This window comes from Rhamphochromis sp. 'chilingali' (genome assembly GCF_963969265.1).
Source record: "Rhamphochromis sp. 'chilingali' genome assembly, chromosome: 21".
Classification (NCBI taxonomy): Eukaryota; Metazoa; Chordata; class Actinopteri; order Cichliformes; family Cichlidae; genus Rhamphochromis; species Rhamphochromis sp. 'chilingali'.
In genome coordinates, this window is record NC_137949.1 from 19003417 (window position 1) to 19026075 (window position 22659).

A 22659-nucleotide genomic window follows, 5' to 3' on the forward strand; every position below is an offset into this window, starting at 1 on the left:
GTTAGCTAAAGATTGTTTTGTTTGTAGAGCCAGCAAATCCATCTTAAAGCTAGAATGTAAGTGGTTAAATTATGTTTATGAAAACAACACAAGAGCAAAAAAAGCTGATTGCTGAGAGATGTTACAAATGTTTATTCTTACTGTTAGACATTGCTTGACTTGACGGTTGGAATAGATACTGCAATATGCAGTGGAAAAACATCTCTAATAAATTTAGAGATGTCACTGAATTATTTTCCAGTGAAGGTTCAGTTATGTTCATATTCAGTTTCCATCAAGTGAATGAGAAACTGTGGTTCTCATCTTGGGCGACACCTTGTGGTAGAAACTGGAACAATTCAGCACACGTGTATAACGTACAGTCATTGAAGTCAACCAAAGTTTTTATCAAAATATGACCTTTATTGTCAAATAATTACATAGAAATAAAAAAATAGTGGAAAAGTCTTGCAGAGTTTCATTATATGATACAGAAGCAGCAATGAGTGCAGCCTTGTATCAGTGATTTACTGGCATGAAAAAAGTCATTTCAGCTTTTTTAATAACATATATAAGAGTTATTATCATCACGATTCTCAAAAAACAGAGAATATATAGATCAAGTGAGAGCATAACTCATTTTAAAAGGTGTGGCAGAGTAAGAATGAGTTCATCGTCTCATCACATTCAGACTTTACAGGTTTACGTTCTATTTTAAGGCCCATCTTTTATCGTTCCATAAGATTCCCTGAACACCACTTACTTTGTAGCTTTAACTACTGTGCATCTACAGTGATCCGTCCCTTTTTTAAGATTGCAATATTCAAAGACATTTCTGTACAATCTGCTCAGGGTTTTTTGAGTCCTTTTGGCAAATGCAGCAGCTCGTAGTCGACAGCTCGAGTTTTTTAGAATCTAAATGGGAATTCAGATCCCACCCCAGTGTCCACCACCACACATCACATAGTTTTTACACCCTCTGTGGCTTTAACCTGGTCGACCAAACCTGTCGTTTCTTCTGCGAATGCCTGGTGCAGCTGGCACAGCAGAAACTGGAGTAGTATGAGTTGGAGCAAAGTCGGGCGTAAACTATCAGCTCACAGTTGGCAAGCTCAGGCTGATCCAAACATTCTGGCGGGAGGTCAGCGCCTGCAACGGCACAGTAGATAGGGTTTAAAAAAAAAAAAAAAAAAATTAAAAAACCCACAACATTAAAATTTAAAGCCTGAGCCATGAAATATTTGCCAGAAAATTCAATTTCTTTTTTAAATGGAGTGCTTATGATGAAATACAAGTTTATTAAATATTAATTTGCATATATCAAATTAATTTAAATCATTTTAATCTGTTAAAATGTAGATAATATTCAGTAATTTTTCTGCAATTGATTTCTTAAAAATGTACCGTGCAGTTTATGTTGTTTTTTTCAGGAGGAAAACTCACACTGGTGATTTAGAAATCTAAAGAACTCAAAGTCACTCACATATAAAATATGATACACTTGACTTTAAAGGGTTAAAGCAAAATCATTGTTTAAACTCAAGCTAAAAATAAATAAATAAATAAATAAATAAATACATGATGACATCGTGGCGAATAAATAAGTCAGTTCCAAGTTCAGTTTTTCTACTTTCCCTCTGCAGTGCAGATAACAGGTCTGAGCTGATTTAGCGTTCTCACCTTGCTGTGTTTCTTTAATGACCTTTACTTCAGCTGTGGCGCTCACAGAGTAAATGCCGGTGTAAGCGTTGCAGGTGTACGTGCCCTGATCAGAAGGCTTGACATTATTAAGGATCAGGCTGCCGTCAGAAGACAAGAGGATGTTGCGCCCATCTGGACGCACCGGTACACCATTTCTGTATTTAAAGAGAGCAACAGGAAAGGTTTAGGTACATTATTTAAATGCATTCAATAGGCACTTAAATTAAAAATCAGTTCACTCTTTTTAACGCGTATATTAATGCATGCATGCTCTGTAACTGCAAGTAACAGAAATACAACTCATGGCTTTATTTCTGGATTTTAGGGCCATGAAATAAATAAGTAAGTAATAGTAATAAGTAATGATAAGTAAATAATGTCAGTGTTGATGACAACAAGAACTGGATTTATATATTTTTTTGTAGACAAATATCACCTTATTTAACATTTAAGTCGTTAAAGTTATAGGGTGTATTTTTGGGTCATTTTTACTTTTATTGGGGATTCTTTTTGAATGCTATATAACCTAAAAATCAGACAGTTTAACAGATGTTTCATGCATCTCTTCCACTTATTCTTAATGATGTCTAATAAAGTAATAACAATGTCATTTTTCACCTTGACCAGCCTATATTGACGTTGTCTCCTGACACCACACAGGGAAGCATGCCCGTGCTGCCTTCTGACACTTGGATGTTATTGGGAGCTGTTGTGATTTTCAGATCAGCTGGACAAAGAAACCAAGAGAAAAGATCATTAATGTCACTTTTTTCTTACAATAAGTTTTTACCGTTTAATCCTGGGTCTTGCCCTATGGGTAAAGTTTTTTGTTTTGTTTTTTTATAAAAAGGCAATAACAAAAACACCCCAAAATAAAATTGGTCAACAGTTACTTAAATTAAACAGAAAAAACTGCTTAGCTTTATCTTATTACACCCAATGCATATTGTAAACTGAAAGACCCAAAAAAAAAAAAAAAAAAAAAAAAAAAGGCAAAATATTAACAATAATGTTTCATAAGCAATAATAATCACACTCCAGTTTTATATTTGTTTACTATCTGATGTATAATTGTTGTTTTTAAATAAACTACACAGCCTTACTTCCTCATAACACTTATTCCACATGTTTATTGGTCTGACAGAGAAATAGATTTATTTATCATGTGATCAACTCAGCTGTAAAATCTTAGGAATGTAAATTCAGAAATAATATGTTCATGGTCTGGATCATATGAACTGGATTAGTGTTTATTTGGTGTTCCCATACAGTCAGTAATGCATTGAAATGAAAGGAAACAATCTGTTTACAGTACGTGTTAGATTTAAAATATCTTTGGTTTTATATAATAAAATAATAATAATTTAGTTTTTACTATATTTCTATGAGATTTCTACTACAGTTCATGTCTATTAACACACACTCATACACTATTTCAGCGCTGTTCATTGTATTTGAACAGTGCAAGCAGAGAGAGAATCAGGCAGTCAGTGACATTTACTGATCTCTGCTGGTGATTATCTGAAACTGCAGCATCAGGTTTCAGTCTTACAATCATAATTTCCCTTCTGAGTTTGATAAGCTATCTATCTATTGCACACAAGCATCCAAACAGTACATGTTTAAAAAAAATGATGAGGCTATGAATAAAACTCACGCTGGACTCTGAGCTGCAGCTGTCGCTGCTCCAGCTGCTGCTGGTTGGAGGCTGTACATGTGTAGACACCGGAGTCATCAGACTTCAGAGGGCTGATGATGAGGGTGCCATCTGAATGCTGAGTAAACCTGCAGCACAGCCATCAGACAGGACCTCAGTTTACACCGACTTCTTCGTAAATGACTCATCTTTATGGTTTAAAATGATAAAGTACCGAGACCCTAACAGGCAAACCAGGGCAATTTATACCAAGCCGGCTTTAACAGTGTCTGCATCTCTTGGATAATAAAACAATCTCAAATGGATAAAGACAGATCAGGTTATTTTCTTTAGACTCCAAAGTTCAGCTTGAATCAGATTTATATATAAAGTGGACTAAATAACTGAGCTATGCTAACTGACATCACAGCGGTAATAGATCTCAAAAATAAAAATACTAATAGTAAGAACCATGGATAAAAATCAAAGAACTTTCACTGCTAGCAATGTTTTTAATAAAGGGTTCATAAATTTCTGAATGTCTTCAATTATTACCTGGGATCACTGATTATCTGTCCATCTTTAGTCCACCCAATGCTGACAGACTGCCGAGCTGAGGAGGGGACAACAGTGCAGGGCAGTCTGGCAGTTTGTCCTGCTCGCATTTCCACCTGGGCTGAGCTTGAGCGCTCAATACTGAACCTGACAGAAATTACAGGGAAGCAAAGACAATGTGAAGTGATTCATTTATACTGTTAGAAATAAATCAGAATACTGAGGTTTCCATGTGCCTGAGCTCTTAATATCTCCAGAAACCGTAAATAACCATCTTCAGGTGCACAGATCCACAGATATTCTTCTCACCTTGCAAATGGACCGTCTCTGGGAAGCGAGGTAGAAGATGGTCCCTCTGTGGCCGAATACACAAACACAAGCACATATGAATGCTCGCAAACAATTCAACACACAGAGTGAGCACTTGCACAATGTCATTGCATAAACACCAAGTGACTTTGCAAGATCAGCATGTTCTGACACAACCTATGACATCAGAGCTTTACCCCAAACTTTCTACATGTTCATGTGACAGACTAATTGGGGTCAAAGTCGGTCAAATTAGCAGTTTGACCGAATCCAGCCGATTGTATATCAGGGTGTGAGAACGTCATTCCATGAAAAAAAATCAGCCTCCCAACTGACCCCTTTACAATCAGGCGCAAATTTTTACAACTTTTCTCTTTTTATTGAAGCAAAATGTTACATTCACACAGACTCTATAGTATATATAGGATGTAATTTCACACAGATTCTCAATTGAGACCATCTGAGACCCCTCTATAGGAATTTTGAAACATTTCTTCAGGTAGATTTTACTTTTCCCAGGCTTGAATTGATCGATTAAAAGATCTTTATCACTCTGAGCCTCTTCCAAAATATGCCATTTCCCCTTTGTCAGCAAAAGTCACTCTGTTGACATCAACTATAAGAATATGTAATTCAGATCATGTCCCATATATCAGTTTGTTTGGACTGTCATAGTAATGTTTTCCAAATTCTTCCACTACTTTGTATCTTAACTTACTTAACTTCAGATATAATTATCTGCAAGTGAACCTACCAGTCTTGTTTTGACCATAGAGGTTGTGGCTGAAATGTAATTACCTGAGACAGCCAGGTAAATGTAGCGGTGGTCTCTCTCTCGTTCTCGAGTGGCCACGCACAGGAACCAGCCAGAGTCCAGCTTAGAGACAGGACCTACTAACAGAGAGCCATTGGGCTGTTGGTGATGCCTAAATGTAATTAAAAATATAGATATAAATAAAAATAGCAACAGGAAAAACAACTAATGTAAATTAAGTCACCGAGTACGTTTCTCTACATACCTGTGAGTTGATAGAGGTATACCATCCCTCCTCCACTCCACGACAACGGTGGAGGAAGGTGGAGGGCTGACTCGGCAGGGCAGCACAACTGTTTGGCCAACTAAAGCCTCGACTGTGGATGGGTCGGTCTTATCAATCGTTACTCCCCCCAGAGTCAAGCTGAAGAATAGGGAGTGATAAAAGGAAAGGAAACAGAAGGAAAACAAAGGAGAAGAGAACAGGAAAAAGGAAATGTGAAAGGAAAAAGGACAAAGGAAGAGACATTTGGAAGAGAAAAAAAAAGTCACTTTATGCTCCACTGTTGGTACTTTTATCAGCAGCTACCAAAGCAAGCATAAAGAGCGCCCACAACCTGGCTTTAGGAGTTTGTCAGATAAAGCTCAGAGAAGAGAAATCCACATGCAGCCCAAAAAGTGACGAGACAAAAAGTGCAAAAAAACCCAAATACAAAATACTACGAACATACAAAAGAGACAAGGACACCTTTCATGTAAAATACCCAAACACCACTAAAGAAATCTAAAACCATCTAAACAAGAAAGAGAGATTTAGGGACCACACACATAGGATGACTGAATTATCACAGCAGAATTTTTATTAGTTTGATTTCATGACATTTAGGTGAAGACACCAAAGCACAGACGTGATGGTGGTTACTGACACAGAGAGGTAGCATGCACAAATAAGCACCAACAATAATGACTGACAGAGAGCAGTGAGTCCCAGAAGCATTAAACAGCGTTGATGTCCATATAAGGTGTGTGAGGTCTGGTGACTTCTTCTTGATTTGGTTGAGGTTAAAGGAAGAAATGAGGTGTTGCGACATAAGCAGGTGTGAGAGTGAAGGTCTGTGGAGCTGGAAAGAGCTGTGGCTTCATTTTAAAGCAAGAGTTTAGATTATATGAGCATCGAAAGAGTCTACAAAGACGGCATGTTACACAGAAGCACAGTACATTAAGTATTTTGTTGAACAAAATCCAGGAAAAATGCGAAAGGTTGTTGAAACTCAACACCAGGCTGGAAAGCACACAGCCTGATTTACTTGTGGGTGAGGTTGGGTGTGGTCAGAGGTGTGCTTTGTTACACCAGATGTTACAGGCAAATGACACACCCTCCATCTGCTGTGTCAGAAAGAGAGCTTAACCACATGGAGGGTAAGACTAAGTAAGCTATGTTCTCTGTTTTGTTCCCTGATAGACTTTACTAAAGAAAGTTTTAAAAAAAATTTGGATTGCATAAAATATAATTTGCTTATATATGATTTTTGGTTGCTTCAGCTCCACCGTCATATTTCCAGGATGGGTGAATGAGGCACATGATTTGTCTTTTGATTGCGTTTCCATCTCCTATAGCCCACTCTTTGGCCCTGCAGGGTAGAGTGAACTGGGGCTCCTTCAACATGAATTAGAAGGCTCTGAACAGCATTACGAGGCCAGTAGTGGTAGTAGTGGGGTTGGATCGGGTAGGGTTAGCTTTTCACTGCTCTCCCTGGGTCTTTGGGGTCTTACCTCGCAGCTGGGCCGGTGTGCTGTGCAGCTGTGCCATGTGAAGGCCGGCGTACCCGCAGGTAGACTCTACCTCTGTGGGCATTAGTGGCTGCGCTTGTAGCCTGTCTGCTGGTGCTGCTGGTCGAGCCACGCTGGACTATGAAAATCCTCCCCATGTTGCGTGACCGCCCATCCGTTGTAGATCCTCTTCCAGCTGAGGTCTCTGCTCCAGTCGTGCTGTGTTCTCCAGCTGCGGTTCTTGTAGACTCTCCAGAGGGAGCTGCAGGCTGCGGGGCCTGCCAGCTGGGTGCAGGTCGTGGACATGTCCGTTTGCACTCTGCTAGGGTCATGAAGTTATTGCTGTTGCCGTGGCATCCTCCATACCAGAAGTGCACACATTTAGAGGAGATGACATCGAAATGGTACCGGGACACCCAACTGCTGCAGGAGCCAGCAGCACGGGGCAGGGAGCAGATTGATCGCTCAACTGCACAAAGACAACACAATGCAGATCAGCTGTTTGTCATTGTCAAGCATTTTCTCAAACAGGGCTGTCTTGCATAGATGTATTGTGCAAATACAGAGGAAAAACAATATTATAGTATTTTTATCAAGTATAATTTGAATGTTTGTGTTCAGTATTACTACTAAAATGTTACAGTTTACTGCAGTCACATATTTGTTTATAGTCAGTTTTCTTACTACAGCACTATGGGGCCTGAGGAGTAAACATGAAAAACAACTCCCATGTTTTGTACTCAGTAAGTGTCCTCTGCTGCATACCATTTTTTGTTTCTCTGTCTGATTATTTCTTCTCATATTATGACTGCCAATTGCTACAACACCATCATGGCCAATATATCAATCATGCCCATGAGATGCAGGTGATCTAGATCAACTGGATAAAAGCGACTGTTAGAGTGACCTCTAAATTGGAGCATCTCAGTAACCAACAGCACAAAATTACATCTTAACTGGAAATAATATAAAAATAAAAAAAAGATTTCTCTTCATTGAGTTTAGAAAACTTACTATAATTAGGAGGATTGGGGCAGCCCTCCCCATTGGGTCCTCCTGCAGGTGTGGTGCGGTCATAGCAGCAGCCATAGGTGGTGGTGCGGCATTCTACTGCATTCTCAGTAGGGAGAGAAGGTGTAACCTGAAAAGGCATAACACATGAAATAAGGCAATATTTTCTCATTCTTTAAAGAATTTGACTGACATTTGACTAATGTTTGATTCATTCAGACTTTTGTGTGCTTTTGCTTACAGTTGGTGCAGGGTTCACATACGCCGCACAGCCTTCCTTATTGGGGCCCTGAGCAGCCGTCACACCATCTTCACAGCAGCCATAACTGACACACAGAACAGGAAGAGAGCAAGAACAGTTGGTATTAAAAGTTTGAGCTTCTGGTCATGTATAATGCCACATAGTCCCTGGTTAGTAACCAAGTCAGCGACCTTAAAAAAAAAAAAAAAGGCTCTGCATATGACCTCAACTGCAGTGCAATAACAGAGTGCAGGTGGATACCTGGTCTGAATGCAGGATGTTGGGACAGGAGAGGGAGCTGGAGCTGATGGGCAACCCAGACCCTGGGGGCCTCTGGCTGAAGTATGCCCATCTGAGCAGCAGCCATAATAAGACTGGCTGCAGTGGAGAGCCGGGGCGGAGCTGTGAGGGTCGTAGACTGTATTCGTCTGGGTTGGATCTCTTGTCTCAGGCCTGCGGGCTACAGGCAAAGCCAAGTGAGTGGTGAATTCACGCATTGTACATGCAAAACAGACCCCATAGTTCACCATGGTTCACAAGACAACACCATACAAGCAATAGGGACGTTCACACATCGGTTGAATAAACAATAGAGTCTGTCATTGTGTTTGAGACCACACAGTGAGTCTGTACAGGATGCTGAAGAACAAAAAAAATCCATACTCCTTTTGTTTATGGGCTAACAAAGCAGAGGAAATTATAAAAGAAATGATGATCAGCAATCTGACGTAACAATCTGAAGGAAAATAAACAAATAATTTCACAAAGAAAACTGCCTTTTTTGGAATGAAGCAAATAAAATTTCAAGTAGTGGCATCAAACTTAAAATTCCTGACCACTGGGATAGCACATGATGCTGAACATGCCAGAAACGCCACTGCCAGCACTAGCACACTTCAGTGCTTCAGAAATATTTTAATCAGGCCAACAATGACCATGGAACCATAAAAACATGTCAATCAGGCCCAGATAATTAGTGCTGGGACAGGCTGAATGGGGATGAAGGGGGGTGGAGGGGTTGCTGGGGACAAAGTGACAGAAGTTATATCAGCAGAGAAGAGGGGATGCTGAGCAACAGCAGGGCAATCACACCTACAATTAGCTTTTAATGCTCCAACCATAATAAGAATATTGTATGTTTTGGTAGTTTTAATTGTTAATAACTGGCTGACAAGATGTTACCTTGGTGATGTCACATTGAGCTTTTTCAGTGGTTTTTTGTTTACTTTCTGAGTAACTACGTAGCTAAAAATGCTTACGTACTAGCTTATTTTCAATGCTGATGTGATTATGAGATGCCTTTGAGAGGTAGAGTCTAACCTGTTGCGTGATCTGGCACATAAGGCTGGAAGCCAATCTGAGTGCTGTCATGTCCCCGTGGGTCCTGAATGCTGGGGACGACTGCACAAAGTGTGGATAAAACAAACGCAGAACAGTGTAAGCATGCAACTTAACTGAAGACTGGCAGCAGTCACAAAATGTTAAATTTAATTTTGCACATTGTATTTTTAGATTGCAGTCTATTAAGTAAATGGAAATTTAACAACTTAACTTGAGAAATAAAATAAAAACAGGTGCATTGTTTATTTGCTTAGTTAGCATTTGCTCACCCTGTGGGCTGTAACAGGGCTGGGTGTTGCAGCGCTCCACTGTGAGTGGTTTGGGCTGGGTGTTACACTGGTCCACAGGGTACAGGTTCCTCTCCTGATCAGAGCAGATCACCTGGCGCTCTCGTGAGCCAGATCCACAACTCTTAGAGCACTGCAGGAAAATGGAGAGAGTTTTTCACCCATACAGCTGCTATAACTACATTTATGAGTCCTTGTTTGGTTGCATGTGTGCATCAGGTTTACCAGTCCCCAATCTCCTACGTGCCAGCTGATCTGTTGGGGGCAGGGGGCCATCTTACATCGTTGGACAGCGGCCGGGCGTAGCAAAGCACTGCAAGATGTTTCATCCAGCCTCGTACCATCTGAACCCATACAGGTCACTTCTCTGGTCTGCTGACCTGAACCACAGGTCACTGAGCACTGCAAACACAAGGATTATATATCAAGTGCATCGATTACACTTTTTTATAAAGACCCAAGAAAGATGAAAATTTTTAAATATAACCCAACCTTACATGTTTGTGTGGCATTTTAACCTTATAGTCAAATGTGCTTATCATGTAATTTTACATTTAGGACTTTCGATCTGATCTGAGGTTTCTTCCTGTGAAGAGGGAGTATTTGCTTCCCACCATCGCCAAGGTTTGCTCATAGAGGGCTGTTTCCAGAATACTATGGCATCTTACAGTAGAGAGTGCTTTGAGGTCTGTGTTTTGGTGATTTGGTGCTATATTAAAAAACTGAAGTGAACTGAGTTGAGGTAAGCCACTTTTTTCTAGAAACAAATTACTCTAACAGAGTGTAGATTAGATACCAGTGTTTATTATAGCTCAGTAAAGCAAAAAACAGCTTCTCTGCCTTGTAGTTAGTTGGATTAACATATTATTTATGGATAAATGTTTAGGCTGGTTTAGGGACTGCAATTAATACCATCTTCACTCTCACAATATATTACATTTGTTCCCAGAGTCAGAGGCCAGAGGCTTTTAAGTATGCAGCCTATTTTTTCCAAAGTAATCGACACAATAGCCAGAAACTGTCAGAAATTCTCTTGATAAATGTGAATGCTCTTAAAGTTCTACTTTCTTGATATCTTTTCCATCTCTTCTACATAACATGTAGAAGAGAGAGCCCACATTTTTACTGTGTGCTGGTTGTATTTTTTCTTTATTTAACTTATTTGTAAAGTCTTTTACCAGGATTTAAATAGAGTTCTACAGTTTGCTCACCGCACTCCATCCAGTCACATGGTACTCAGCACATTTCTGCATGTTGCAGGTCTGCAGAGAAGGAGGAGCGTCAGCGTAAGCGGCACAAATGGCATCCTCCACCACGCGGGGTCCCGAGACATCATTGGAAACACACTGCACACTGCGCACCTGAGAGCCTCCACCACAGGTAACTGAGCAGGCGTTCCACTCCCCAGTTTGCCAGCTGAGAAAACCACCAAAAGACAAGAAACAGGAGTCAGTCTCTTTGCTGCCGATATAGACACTGTACAGCTGACCATACAGCATACACAGCTTCAGCCAAGAGGAGTGATGGGAAGAGTTTCGTTCCAAAATCAGGAAAAACAAATGAGTTGAACAAATACTGTCCAGTTTGACTTCACTGCTCTTCAGAGCCGGTTTTTTACATTTTACTTTAACTATAACATAAACATTTCTTCGTCAGTACCTGACCTGGGACATAGTCTTCCATAAAATCTTTAGTAGATTATGTATATATTTTAAATGTTATTTTTGGCTGGATGCATGGATAAACTAATACGGGAAAGAAGCGTTATAATTTTCAGCAGTGAGAAATACAAAGACATTTATTTTACTTTTTTTTTTAAATGAGCAGAATAACTTGACCTATGACCTACATGCTAAACCTATTTGTGTTAACATATCAGCATTTTTTTTTTTTGACTGACAAATTCAATAATTATTTCATATTTGATGCAAATCGCTGTTTGGAATGAAACCTCCGGATGCCTTTAAAAGGCTGCGCTGCTGTTTGAACAAAGCCTCTCACATGCAGCTAGAAAAACTACTAAACCCCTGGACACATACACACTGATAACAACACTTTTAGAGACAGACATCGAGACACCAGCTGATCCCAGATGAACCTCAGACAGTGTTTTTCTCACTATAATAGCTTAGAACCAGCACTAATGGGGCTGCTAGAAGCATAGGCAGAAGTGAAAGCAGCAATAAACGGCATTTAATTCCTCGCATCTCCGCAAATTAAGCATCTACTGATTCTGGCTTTAGGTGTTAACTTTAATGGATACTGAGGGTGCAGTTAGAGTCACTTGAGCTACATAAACATCTCAGGTTTCTAAGCTGCAGCAGCATGAAAGAAAAGAAAGCAGGAAATACCAGAAAGTCATAGACTAAAGCGACTATTTACTACTTAGCACTACTGCCGTGTCCCAGCCTGAAAAGTACACAATCCCCAACACCCACGGCATGACGATCTTTAACCTCTAAGCGCCTCACAACACATTGGCTACAATATTGCACAGGAACAGAGAGCTTTACAGTTTGCTGAAGAGATCAGGCAGCAGCCCAGCTCAGGAATCAGACACAGGTGCCACAGCTTAAAGGTTAAAGAAGAAGAAGAGTTGGCTCTTTGGGGGGGAAAATGCTACATCCAATCATCCATCACTCACTTTACAAAGTGCTGGATGTTGTCTAAGGTAAATGAGGGTCATTAAAAGGTTGAAAAGAGATCTCTGAGCTTGACAGTTGCCCCATGCCTTCATCCTTATCTCACATGGACAGAACAGACTTGGCACTAAAGACGGACTTGACTAGAGTCAAACACTTCTAAAGGGGGAGAGATCGCGCTTTCAATCAACATTTCTGGTCATTTTTGATATTTTCAGCCCAATTTTAGGGACAAGTAGCCAAAAATGATTCGTTGTAAAAGTGTTTGTTTGACAGAAAGTATGGAAATGATCTAAGAGAGCTAATAAAAGAATCTTTTCAAGGAAATAAGTGAAAGTGTTTAATTATTTAGATCTTCCCCCGGTGTTTGCAGACACCTAAAACTCCTCTACGAGCGCTGAACATGGGTTACCTGAACACAGAGGCTCTAGGCCTCTTTGAGGATCTCAACAACTGTGGTGGATACAGGTACGCCATCCTTTCAGACAGGCATAACATACCAACAACAGTCAAAATACTGCTCTGGGAGTTATTTATGGTACTCTTTAAATTCATTCATTCAGAGTGGAGCAAAGTAAACTCTGGAAACGTCTAAAATTTAGCTTGCATTTACTGAAATAACACATTTCATTTGAGAAGTTTAAGCATTACTTACCTGCGGATTTGTGGGCATGGTTGAGGGTTGCATGTACGGTTGCTCTGTGGCCTCGGCAGAGAAGCACAGAGATAGTCAGGATAGGCCTCATTGTCGATTGAACAGAAGACCAAACGAGACTGGTAGCCTGATAAAGGAAGGTATGGAGCTATTATACTGTCCAAAAACAAGGATGTTTAAAACATTTTAAATTAAATTATGCTGGCAACAAATAAAAGTTGCAGTCTAACCTGATCCACACTCTTTGCTGCAAGCAGACCAGGATCCATAGCTCCAGTAGTAGCCCTCTCTGGAGCGTCCATTTGGAAGGTAGTATTCATATTCCACTCCCTGATTGGGCTCCTGGCTGATCAGCTGAGGGGACAGGGTTAATTTTAACTCCTACTTTTATCCACACATCCAAAACGCTACCTTAAGTTTACAATTTTAAACAAACACTTATGGCATGAAGAAACTAAATGTTTCTCTTTTCTGGAAATGTTTCTCATATATTTCTGTGGCGGAGGTGTGGTCCCTGGCTCAGCTGCAGGGGAGGGAGCTCAACGGGGCGGTGCCAACGGGGCGGTGCCAGCGAGGCAGGTGAGAACACAGCTGGTGGCATTTGGACTGATGACAGTCTTTTTCCCCTTTTAGTGAGGGAGGAGACGAGAGAGGGGAGGATGGAAAGCTGAGACCAGTGCAGACCAGACCGTGGGTCGTTGTATAAGAACCAAAACAAACTTGACACCTGTGAGCACAACCATTGTGTGTGTGGAGTGCATTCTACAATTTCATATTTATAACCCTGTGAAGTCTATTTGATCATGAATGGTCATTTGTTTTTTACCTCAACAACAAGTGGTTCAGTGGTGGGGCCACGGCCGATGATGGTTTCAGGGACACTGTCGCCCTCAGCTCCTCTCTGGTAGTACAGCATGGTGCCGCCAATAGGTGTGGCTCTGGAAAACTCAATTACCCAGTGGCCATTGAGATAGTACTCTCCACGTAGATTCTTGATAGCTGTAAAGAAGTTGTAAATGTCAATTATTTTGATTATCTTGTAGTGTGTTTTCTAAAAGGTCTGACACACACTTACCGAGGTAGTTACGTGTGGCATGTGTCTCTCTGATGCTGATGGTGGTGGCTCCAACGGGGATGATGAACATCTGGTTGTAGCCTGAAATAAAAGTGGCAAAAAAGAAGAAACTGGGGTTTAAACTTCAGGAGAGGATTTAAATGACACATATTTAGATGATGATGATTTATGACATTTATCAGGTACATGTTGGGTACATATATCATTTGGCATATCATTTGGGAGTAAGCGTGACCAAATTATAATATGAATCATACCGGTTGGCAGGTCGCGGGCAGTGAAGCTGTTCTTGACACGGTAGCAGGACTGGCCGTTACCCCCGCACTGCAGACAGGGGTCCTCCTGCTGAGGAGACTCCAGCATGTTGTCGCAGCCCATACGCTGATGAAAGGAAAAGTTGGGAAAAAATGATCAAAAAAGAAGACGAAAACCACAGTTCACCTCAACCTGTATTCTGTGTCATTTAGGTTGTCTTCTGCAGATATAAACAAGCACAAATAACATCATTTAAAAACTTTAAATCTTGATCTTAATAAAAATCAGATGTGTTCATCTTGTAAAATTCCTGTCTTTGTATGACAACTGTCAAAGTCACGACTCCACTATAATAGAGAGAGATTAGAAATCATCTCCCGAGAATATATGTGCTAAAACATTATTTCTGTGAAACGTGTAGTTTGAAGAAAAACATGGTTGGAGGTGAAATAATTGAAAATAAATAAATAAAGACCCGAGAAAAGAGTGGATTTGGGACAGCTGTTCCCTTCAGGGAAGGTGATAGAGACATGAAGTCAGAGGTTAAATTGACGAGGTTTACTCATGAGGAAAAAGTTGCAGCAATAATTGCATGAGAAAAGAACAAGAGCAGAAGTGTTTGATGTTATACAGACTGAAGCTAATCTTTCATCCTGCTGCTCAGCTCCACTGATTGTGTCCTGTCTGATTAACGAAGTGATGCTGCATAAGCAAACCCCAAATCATGGATGGGCAGACTAATCAAATCATTAGACCTAACTGGCAACTCATATCAGGCTATGTGTTGCATTTTTTTAAATAAGACCTCTACAGCTCTTCACATTCCTTTAGTGTGTGGTAAACACCAAATTGCATATGTTATACATACTGTATGGTATTTGAGCTGCCACCTGCAGGGCAGAGAGCAGAACTACAAAATATGTGCCTTGCAACTTAGTTAACTTTATCATTGAAATGTTCATGCACACATTTATTAAATTGCAACCAATATATTTTTATCAATCATGTTTTCCCAAATAGATTTTGACCTCTGCTGGACACTACGTATTCTGCATGCAAGTATAAGGTAATGTACTTTTAGTACATTACATTTAGTACATTAGTTCAAGGAGTACTTTTAGCTGTCTCCTTGTTTCCCAAGAGGTCACTACAGCGGATGGATTTTCATATTTTATTTGACACCACCCTCCCATTTATCCAGGCTTGGGCCAACACTAGGAGTAGACTAGCTTGCTCCCCATTGAGGCTGGCTCTCAAACCAGGGATCTTTTGTGTGTTTTTGTGCGTTAACCACTGCATGTAGCTATTACTACTGCATATAACTGTGTTATGTGCAATTATAAATTGCTTTAACACGTGTTTTCTTGTCCACATAGAAACCCCAGATACAAATCACACGTTCGTGTCAGGTATAACCGGGGTAAAAATGTCAGCAGGGATTGCCCTGGGGGTAAGTGCTGAGGAGAAGCCAACAGGAGCATGTTGAGACTAAAGAACTTACAGTACACTCATATTTGGAAAGTTTACCACTTAAAATAATACAATAAATTTCCCGTTACATAACCTATAACAGACAGAAAAGAATACTTATTATTAGAATTATTAATACTCTTTCTCAAGAAGTATGGAGTAATAAAAAGTTACGGTTTCAGGACATTTTCAGGACAAGTTGGAAAACATAGAATTACATTTAGATGTCACAAACCTCCTTCCTACCCTCTCTGTTTTCGTCACCTGTCAGATATTAATTTATTAATTAATTTATTATTAATTAATTAATTTCTTTGTGTGTGTGCAAGTGTGTGCGCAATATTTGGCGGGGCATCCTACCCTGCACACTCCATCCACACAGATATCCGTCCGCCCTGGGTGACAGGGCGTACCATCAATCACGGCTCTGCGGTGGCGGTAGAAAAAGTTTTCCCCTCTTGGCATGCAGTTCAGCTCACAGGGGTTCTCAGCTATCACAGAAATAAGGCTAATTTTAACAATTTAAAGAACTTAGAAATACAAATGCTCACAAATAGCCGGTGCTTGGCAAATGTCACAAGAAAATTCAGTCAATAGTATACATAATATGGCCTGTCAAAGCAAACTCTCAGCTTTGTTTTTGTTTCTGACCTCCGTAATATGGAAGCCATTTGTAGCGTTTCCCGTGGAAATCTGTCCCATCAAACTGGGAGCACTGCTCTTCGCGGAAATCTCTGGATCCCTCTGGACAGTCCTGAGTTGAATAAGGAGATGCAGCAAAGGTCAAAGGTCAGTAATCCTAAAATAACTACTGTATTGTATTTTGAATTAATACAAATTCAAAAAATATATTTACAATGTCTTCTTTAAGGAAGAAACACACTTTTGTACTTTGATTTGCCTTAGGTTTTAGTGCATCATAGTGATTATTGCTATCAAGTTATCGTGTTTAAAAAAAAGTCCTTTGATATATAAAAAAAATTTAGAGGTCTAAATATAAAAGTATACATGAAAATAAAAGGTTGACCATTAAAACCAAATTAGTTTCACATGTGATCACCTGGATGTTGCAGGACCGATATGACTTGTCTGGTCCCACACAGTTGTGCCCTCCATCCTCCCTGAGTGCAAATAAAATAAAACATGAACATGACATTTCATGTAATACTTTTATGAATGAACCCTGATCTGCCCGATATAGTGAGAGCAATTTCCACAAGAGTAGAAGAGACTAAGACCTCCTGACTGACTTTTATCCTTGCTTCTACTACTCCTTATGCTTTAAAAACACTCCACAACATCATAGATACATTTCTTTAGATGCTTTAGAATCTAAAGCATCTAGGGTTGCATCAGGGCTGCCCAATCCCAGTCCTCGAGAGCTACTATCCTGCAGCTTTTAGATGCATCCCTACTCCAACACAGCTGAATCAAATGGTTTGATTACCTCTTCAGCATGCCATCATGTTTGGCAAAGGCCTGATAACAAGCCATTCATTTGATTCGGGTGTGTGGGAACAAGGATGCATCTAAAAGCTGCAGGACGGTAGCTCTCGAGGACCGGGATTGGGCACCCCTGCTTTAGATGCTCTGTGTTTCTTAATGACCACTTCATTTAAATTTGTATCACAGACTTTCTGTTAAAAGAAGATGTTCACAAATAATCCTGTCTTCCTTCTCTCACCCCAACCGCCCCTCCCTGAGCCTGGTTCTGCTGGAGGTTTCTTCCTATTAAAAGGGAGTTTTTCCTTCCCACTGTCGCCAAAGTGCTTGCTCATAGGGGGTCATATGATTGTTGGGTATTTCTCTGTATGTATTACTGTAGGGTCTGCCTTACAATATAAAGTGCCTTGAGTCAACTGTTGTTGTGATTTGGCGCTATATAAATAAAATTGGATTGAATTGAAAATGGGCTGACGATCCAGTATAAAGTCATTGCCCTTAACTTCCCACCAAACTTTCTCACATCTTTCCCAAGTAAAGTTTCATAAAAACTTGACAGCTTCTCATTGCGAGACAAAAACAGTTAATGAGTAGGTGCAATGAATGTATGCAAATACAGCAGAGACTGTCTGCACAAGCAGAAATAACAAGTTTCAGCTCTGACATTAAACAACATTCCTCTTTAATCTGTACCTGTTAAAAAAATGACCTCTCAGCACAGCAGAAACCTCAACATCAACATTGCTAAGCCCTAGTTTTGCACAGACATCCGTGCACATGCCAGTAAACTGCGAGATAGCAGACTGTTTCGCCACTCACCATTCCAGCACTGCTGATAATTCATGATTTAGTCATCTTCAAAAGTACCTGGCCTTAAGCCGTAAAACAAGACATGCTCCTGTCAGCACACCTGAACTGAAACTAAAACATGTCAAAACAACGGCTTTTCACTTAATAATGGAAAACAGCACATTGGCAGCATTAAACACTACTTTCAGTTTAAAATGATACAAAACAGAAATGTGGAAAAGTGGCAGTTATTCATGCAAAATTATTGATTGCACATAATTGAAACTGATTATAGCCCCGACTGACAAAATGACAACCCCAATCATGCTTGTTTTTCTTATGAATGTGTTTTTTTTACTAAAATGAATGTATGGTGAGACGTGGGAGTTCCTGTAAAGCACAGAGGGAGCTGTCAAATCACTGTGTTTAAAGGAGTGATTCAGCAAGCCTGGCAGACAAGACATGACAGAGTTCATCTGACTGGCAATGGGTAGGACCTCTTCCCTATTATTCATCATTTTCCTAAAGAAGGGCTACAGACTCACTATAAGGCTCTGACTCACTGGCTGACTGCACGAACATGTTGAAAACAAGCATCAAGAGACATCAGACATCAAAACACTGCCATCAAGCTTCTACAGAGATGTAGAAGCTGCACAAACAGCTATATCAACACTGTATGATAAAAACAACATATCTAACAGCTTGTGGTCAGGTAAATGCAACAAGATATGACACATGAAGTAAAACAAAGTACTTAGACCTGTTAAAAACAGCTCCTCACAGACTTGTTCTGTCTAGTGGGAATATTTCTGCGCAAAAGAAAATAAGACTTGTTGTTTTTAGAAAGGTATTCAGTATATTAAGCTAAATTATAGGCCGCTGAGATACTCCGTCGTCTACTTTACAGGAAGACTTTTGTTTTAAGCCTCTTTGATAGTTTTATTTATAGCGTGGCTATATTAAGATTGACTTTTTTCTCTATTTTTGTAAGGTACACTGGAGAAAACGAGCGGAAATGCAGGAAACAAAGCGGGGAAGTGACACAGGGGAGAGAGGCGGGGGTGTACCCTGGACAGGTTGCCAATCTAAGGCTAACACAGAGAGACAGACAATCATTCCTGCCTACATTCTCAACTATAGCTTATTTACTCTCGCCAGTTCACCTAGCATTCACTTCTTTGTCTCAAAATGAAATGATCCGTCAGTGCTGCCACAGCAGTCTGTCACACACCTGAAATCCTTCAGCCAGTAAGTTAACAATAAAATCTACAGCTATCCATCCATCCAGTTTAATCCCAATATCCAGGTAGAATTTTGAATGCTAGTTTTATGTGTAATATAGTATCTTTACTTCAATTTTCTCATATTTGTATCTCTGTAAAAGATCTGAGTACTTCTTCCAAATGGCAATATGCCAGACGGCCCCCAGCAATACTGCAACATTTACAGGAAAAGCTGGGAGCGTGCTTACATATTAGTCACATGTGAGAGGAGAAGCTTTAAAAACGAATCCAAAACGAAAGAAAAACTGTACGTGTTACTTAAATGTAACAACACGTGTGCCGCAAAGGAAACCTAAAATGTAATGTTGACTTTTAAAACCACTACTGAAGCAGAAAAATGGCAGCTCGAAACGTTCACTTCCCACCTGATCCTCTTCAGCAGACAACCGACAACACACAACACAGAGACGTCCTTTTAATATTAAAGGGCCCCTCCCTGCAGTGTGTTTTTGGAAGTAAGACAAGCCGACATCCTCGTGACTTCAAGGCATTCTTTCACAATAAAAATACACAGTCTGTGCCCGTGAACCTCACAATTAGCTTTATTCAAACAGGAAAAAACTCTGTGTGTGTGTGTGTTATAAGTTTATACATGTATTTATGTACATCAAGATGCATTAAAAAGGATAAAGTTAATGTGCAGAAGACTTACCTGTGAGTAATACAGCGCCTAGTTCTCACAGTCACACCCCCGCCACAAGTCCGACTGCATTCTCCATATGGACCCCATGAGTCCCAGTAATCCACACTGGGCCCCTGGGTGCAAAATTAGACATCAGAATTTGACAAAATTACTTTTTTTTCTCAGTGTTTTTCTGTATTAGCTGGGAAATTACCATGAGAGCTGGAGTCAGGAGCAGCTGTAGGATTGCCAAAGGCAGGAGCATCCTCGTTATTCCCTGGAAAAAAAAGAAGAATTAAAGGGCATCCAGAGTTAGTCACTGTGACTAATAAAGATGACTGCACATGCAGCAAACTTTTTCAAAAACAAGCCAAGAGTGAGAAAGAAACAGTAATTGATTAGGCGCACAACAAATGGGTTAACACAAGCAGAACAGAGCTCTAAGGAAGAGGGGAAAAGACTAAGCAAAACACTGCCGGCTGACACTCAGTAGACATCATTTTTGTTGCCTTGCAGCATTTCCTAAAATTTCCTAGTACATAAATCAGTTTGTGGTGCTTCTGCACTGCTCGTACTTCAGTGTTGGGTACTTTGACAGTTTTACAGACAGACTTTTACAAAGTTTTTTTCCTGGCAAAATGCAAAAACATTTACTGGCTCATCTTTAGATATGCATTGTTTTTCTTAGTCCTCTATAACAGTAAGTTTAATATGTTTTCCACTGGTCCAAATAGTGCTTATTGAAAAAATATTCACCAAATGTATGACTTGTTGTTCCAGTTATTGTTAAAACTGGACATTCACAATCCAAAATGCGCATATAGTGACAGGAAGAATGCGGACATGAAGAAAGCCTCTTTAGGAAAAACACTTTTTATCAGATGTCCATCACTTCAAGCGCCAGCCTTATCATTTCCCTCTGCTATCTCATTGCTTAATTGCTTAACTGAGCTAAAATGTTTCCTTTGTTGCATGTGGAGAGGCTGTTTGTTTGTTTTGTTTTTTCCAGGGCAAATTGCATGTTTCCTGCCTCTCTGAGAGTGAGAAGGGGGTTGTCTGTAGCTGCCAAATTACCCCTGACCGCTTAGCCATGACCACCAAACTGAAAGGAAAGTTACTTCACAGCAAATACACAAAACAAAGCAAAAAGGATGGCCGTGCCCAAGTGAAGAGAATACAGGGTGTCAGCTGGTCTGTCTCAGACATATATACACAAACACTTACTGAGCCATAGGGACAAAATTGAGTAACTTAATGCGGTAATTGGCCTGGGTGGGGTTAATCTGAGGCTGTTCTGTCTGGACCCGCAGCAGTCCTTGATGATGAAACCAGCACCTCCACATAAAACTTGTCATGTCATTTACTACTGGAGTGGTAACTGGTTTCATGAATGAGTTAATAAAATAGTTAATAAAATACAAATCTCTGATCCAAACCCTGTAATGTTTAATTGACATTTTTATAATTTCTATTTATTGTTTTTTTTTTTTTTTTTGGGGGGGGGGGGGGGGGGGGGTTGCTTCAAGGCTGGTTTGTATTTTTTTTTCCCTTAATAACAATTAACTATTTTTTTAATGAATTCATTTTACACCCATCAACAACCACATTAATCGTGAATTTCTGCTTTCATTTGTTTCGGTGGGTTCAGCTATAAATATTAGTTCAAAAACAATAATTTAGAAATAAACTCGCCAAATTAAGCACTTTCGAAAATAGATAGAAACACAGAAATACCCCCACAGAAACACATCTAATAAAAAAAACTTCATATCATTATATTATAGCTTTATTAAAAGTATTACAACATATTAATGCATCCTGAAACAAAGCACTAGAATCAAATATTAATTGATTAAAGTTTTAAGCTAATAAATCTTAGTTGTTTTAACAGCGATTGTAAACTGATCCCGACTATAATCGGTCACTGATCTATTTAGAAGTTCCCTATGAGATTCCAGCCTCGCTCCCTTTTTATTGTGCCGGCTCATAAAGCCTTTATCCTCGGGCGATTACATGCTTTTATCCAACCAAATTAACAATTATTCGCCAGTCAGCGAGGGCATGCAGTGTCTTGTGTCCTCTGTACTGTGGGTGAAGAATCTCTGCATCAGGCACCTGATCAGCCGGGAAAATTATAACAATTTAGCCTATTTGTGCTATTTCCATATTAAATAATAATAATAATAATAATAATAATATTAATAAAACATACTATTAAAATAAATGTTACCTCCTATGGTACCTCAGTGATATTTACAAAAGCACTATCGGTGACTCGGTGACCGTGAACAGGTTAGTTTTAAAAACTTGAAGTAAAGTCAGGTAAAATAATGTTGGATCCTCACCGTGTTCAGCGGGTTTAATAATGTTTTCTTGGAGTTCCAACCCGTCGGACCTTGCAGCGCGCAGCAGACCTGACAGCTGGTTTCTCTCTCTCCGAGTTTTGACCTGAAGATGCTACCGGTGCAGTGTCCTGGATATATGAGGAAAGTTATCTGGGAGGAAACCTCTCGCTCCCTCTCTATTTCTTTCTTTCTGCCGTGCGCCCAGCCTACGAGGAGAAGAGAAAGACCCGTTGGTTAAACCTCCTCCGCGTCGTTACCGCGCCTTTTAACCAGGAGCTCATCCAACCCGATTACAGCCCCCCCTAACTGCAGAGGAGGGAACATTTTACTCAACATCTCTAATTTCAGACTGTAATAAAAAAAGGGTTAATCAGCATGTTCGCTTGTTCTAGGCTCCCCACAAGCAAACGCTAAAAGAAAAAGACCCGCTTTGCTGTAACCAAACGCGTTATTATCATGCTCCCCCACTGTACCCACCGAACATGTAATACCG

General features: G+C 40.0%; 1 protein-coding gene across 1 annotated transcript; it reads right to left on the bottom strand.

Moving 5' to 3' along the window:
- Positions 1–272: 272 nt before the first annotated feature.
- On the bottom strand, positions 273–22425 carry paplna (papilin a, proteoglycan-like sulfated glycoprotein). The gene is given in 28 exon segments (XM_080871731.1): positions 273–993; positions 995–1128; positions 1660–1835; positions 2299–2407; positions 3338–3465; positions 3872–4018; positions 4181–4226; positions 4979–5106; positions 5200–5358; positions 6708–7173; positions 7719–7845; positions 7957–8041; positions 8218–8416; positions 9277–9357; positions 9567–9717; positions 9810–9986; positions 10796–11000; positions 12882–13008; positions 13112–13235; positions 13708–13880; positions 13957–14037; positions 14214–14337; positions 16042–16172; positions 16333–16435; positions 16742–16802; positions 19852–19955; positions 20036–20098; positions 22167–22425. Coding segments are annotated over 27 exon segments (3624 nt in total). The 5' UTR covers positions 20087–20098; positions 22167–22425; the 3' UTR covers positions 273–966.
- Between the last annotated feature and the right edge of the window lie 234 nt (positions 22426–22659).